A 2,210-nucleotide genomic window follows, 5' to 3' on the forward strand; every position below is an offset into this window, starting at 1 on the left:
TTATTTTTTATATATTTGATTTTTTGTTTATTTTGATTTGATTGATATTTGTAGTATATTGGGAGCTCGACATGTAGAGTTTTTTTACGTTTTATGTACACAGTATGAGACTGTGATATTGTCAGCGATCCTTTTTCAACTCTTATTAGTGGCTCCCAAGTAATTAACAAATTTTATTTAGCTATGGTCATAATACCTCCTTGTACTTTTTATTATGTTATATCCAGGGAATTTTTTTCCTCAGAGAATAGCTGCAGGTACTTCCCCCCTTGTCTCCACCCATACCCACCTCTGAACACTGACCCTTGGTTCCACCCCCTACCCACCCAGTATGGCCCTTTTAGAGAAAACAGAACAAGTATTGACCCCTCCTGCAACAATAGATCCACCCAACAAAAATATCTGCCTGTCAGAAACAATAGATCTCCCAGTAGCCAGCATCAGTAAACCCCTTCTTCAACAGTAGACCCCCCCCTCCGAAATAATAAATTCCCCACCAGCAGCAATAGATTCCCCACCAGAAAGAAGAAACCCCCCCACAATGGCAACAGATTCCTTAGCAGCCAGCATCATAGACCCTCCAGCACGCCCTAGTACTCCAACCTTTACATACATTCATAGTGGAAGGTTTTTGGAACTGCATTCCCCCACATTCCTGCTGAAATATGCCATGGTTACATCTTTGTTACCTCTGAAAAATGGAAATTCAATAAAAATAATTGATCAAGAACAAAAACAAAGGAGAACTTGAGCTTGGGACATTGTACCAATTTTACCTAATCAACTACAATCCTTCTTAGCTCTTATCAGCTGCCTTATGGCTTTCTGAACATCTTTGTTCCTCAGGCTATAGATCAAGGGGTTCAGCATCGGGGTGATCACCGCGTAAAACACGGCCACCCTTTTGTCTGTGTCTCCTGTAACCAAATGTTCAGGTCTAACATACATAAATATGGCCGATCCATAGAACATGACCACCACCACAAGGTGGGGAATACATGTGGAAAATGCTTTCCTTTTTCCCAAACGAATTGTCATGACAGCAATTATGATTCGGATATATGAAATGAGGATTAGTGAAAGTGGGATGAAAAGCATTAAGGGCAGGCAAATCAGTTTTATGATGTCCATTGCTGAGATGTCACTGCAAGAGAGCCGAAGCAACAGAGGGAGCTCACAGAAAAAGTGGTTGATGGTGTTAGGGCCACAGAAGGTTAAGCTGAATGTAAAATATGTGTCAAAAGATGAAATGACGCAACCAGTCAACCATGATATGCTGACAATACGAAAAGAGACCGTTGTGTTCATGATCATATTGTAATGCAGAGGGATGCAGATAGCCACATATCGGTCATAGGCCATGAATGCCAGAAGAAGACACTCAGTTTCTCCCAAGATCAGGGAAACACAGAACTGGACAGCACAGCCAGTGAATGAAATACTCTTTTTAGTTGAAAGAAAATTTACTAACGCTTTGGGTACAATGGTGGAAGCGCAGCACATGTCCAATAAAGAGAGACTAGACAGGAAGACATACATGGAGGTGTGCAAACGTTTGTCAGTCTTCACAGCCAGAATGATAAGGAAATTCCCAGTCAGTGTGATCATGTAAGCTACCAGGAAAATATGGAACAGCAGGATTTGTATGAAAGGATCCGATGAGAGGCCAAGAAGAATGAACTCCGTGACAGTACTTTGGTTTTGGGTGTACATATCAATCACTCCAAACTGAGATGAAGAAATATTTTTGGTTCTTATAACGTTATCATTTGTTTTGTATTTTTCATTGTCTGCTACATAGATTATTCAAGAAACTTTTTGCCTCTATTTTAAATAAAATAATTATGTATGAATGTCAAACCACAATTGGAATGAAACACTCCTAGTAAAAACACGGGGACTTTAAAGGCTTTGTACTCCAGGCAGTAACACAATCAATGTTCATAAATTATATCATTTTATTACAACAAACATAAATATTAAAATATCTGGTCTAAATGACCATAGATGCTTCCACGGATTGAACAAAACACCATTAAAAACATAGAAGGATTCTGCAACCGTTACATGGACCCTTGTGCATTCCTGATGGTTTAAAAAAACTGCTTCCTCAGGGCCATCACAGGAGCATCTACAAAAAAAAAAATGCATGGTAGTCTCACAGAATACATAAACATAGACATTTTGCATGACATAGAACAAATTAAACC

The 2,210-nt window shown here is 39.2% G+C and overlaps 1 protein-coding gene across 1 annotated transcript; it reads right to left on the reverse strand.

The window, feature by feature from the left end:
- Positions 1 to 543: 543 nt before the first annotated feature.
- Positions 544 to 1,713, reverse strand: LOC149443291 (olfactory receptor 13D1-like). Its single transcript, XM_089655641.1, has one exon. It carries the CDS (start codon positions 1,711 to 1,713, stop codon positions 781 to 783), a length of 933 nt encoding a protein of 310 aa, XP_089511767.1. The 3' UTR covers positions 544 to 780.
- Between the last annotated feature and the right edge of the window lie 497 nt (positions 1,714 to 2,210).

Source organism: Staurois parvus, unplaced genomic scaffold (assembly GCF_062004578.1).
Source record: "Staurois parvus isolate SC_StPar_1 unplaced genomic scaffold, SC_StPar_1.0 ptg000860l, whole genome shotgun sequence".
Taxonomy (NCBI): domain Eukaryota; kingdom Metazoa; phylum Chordata; class Amphibia; order Anura; family Ranidae; genus Staurois; species Staurois parvus.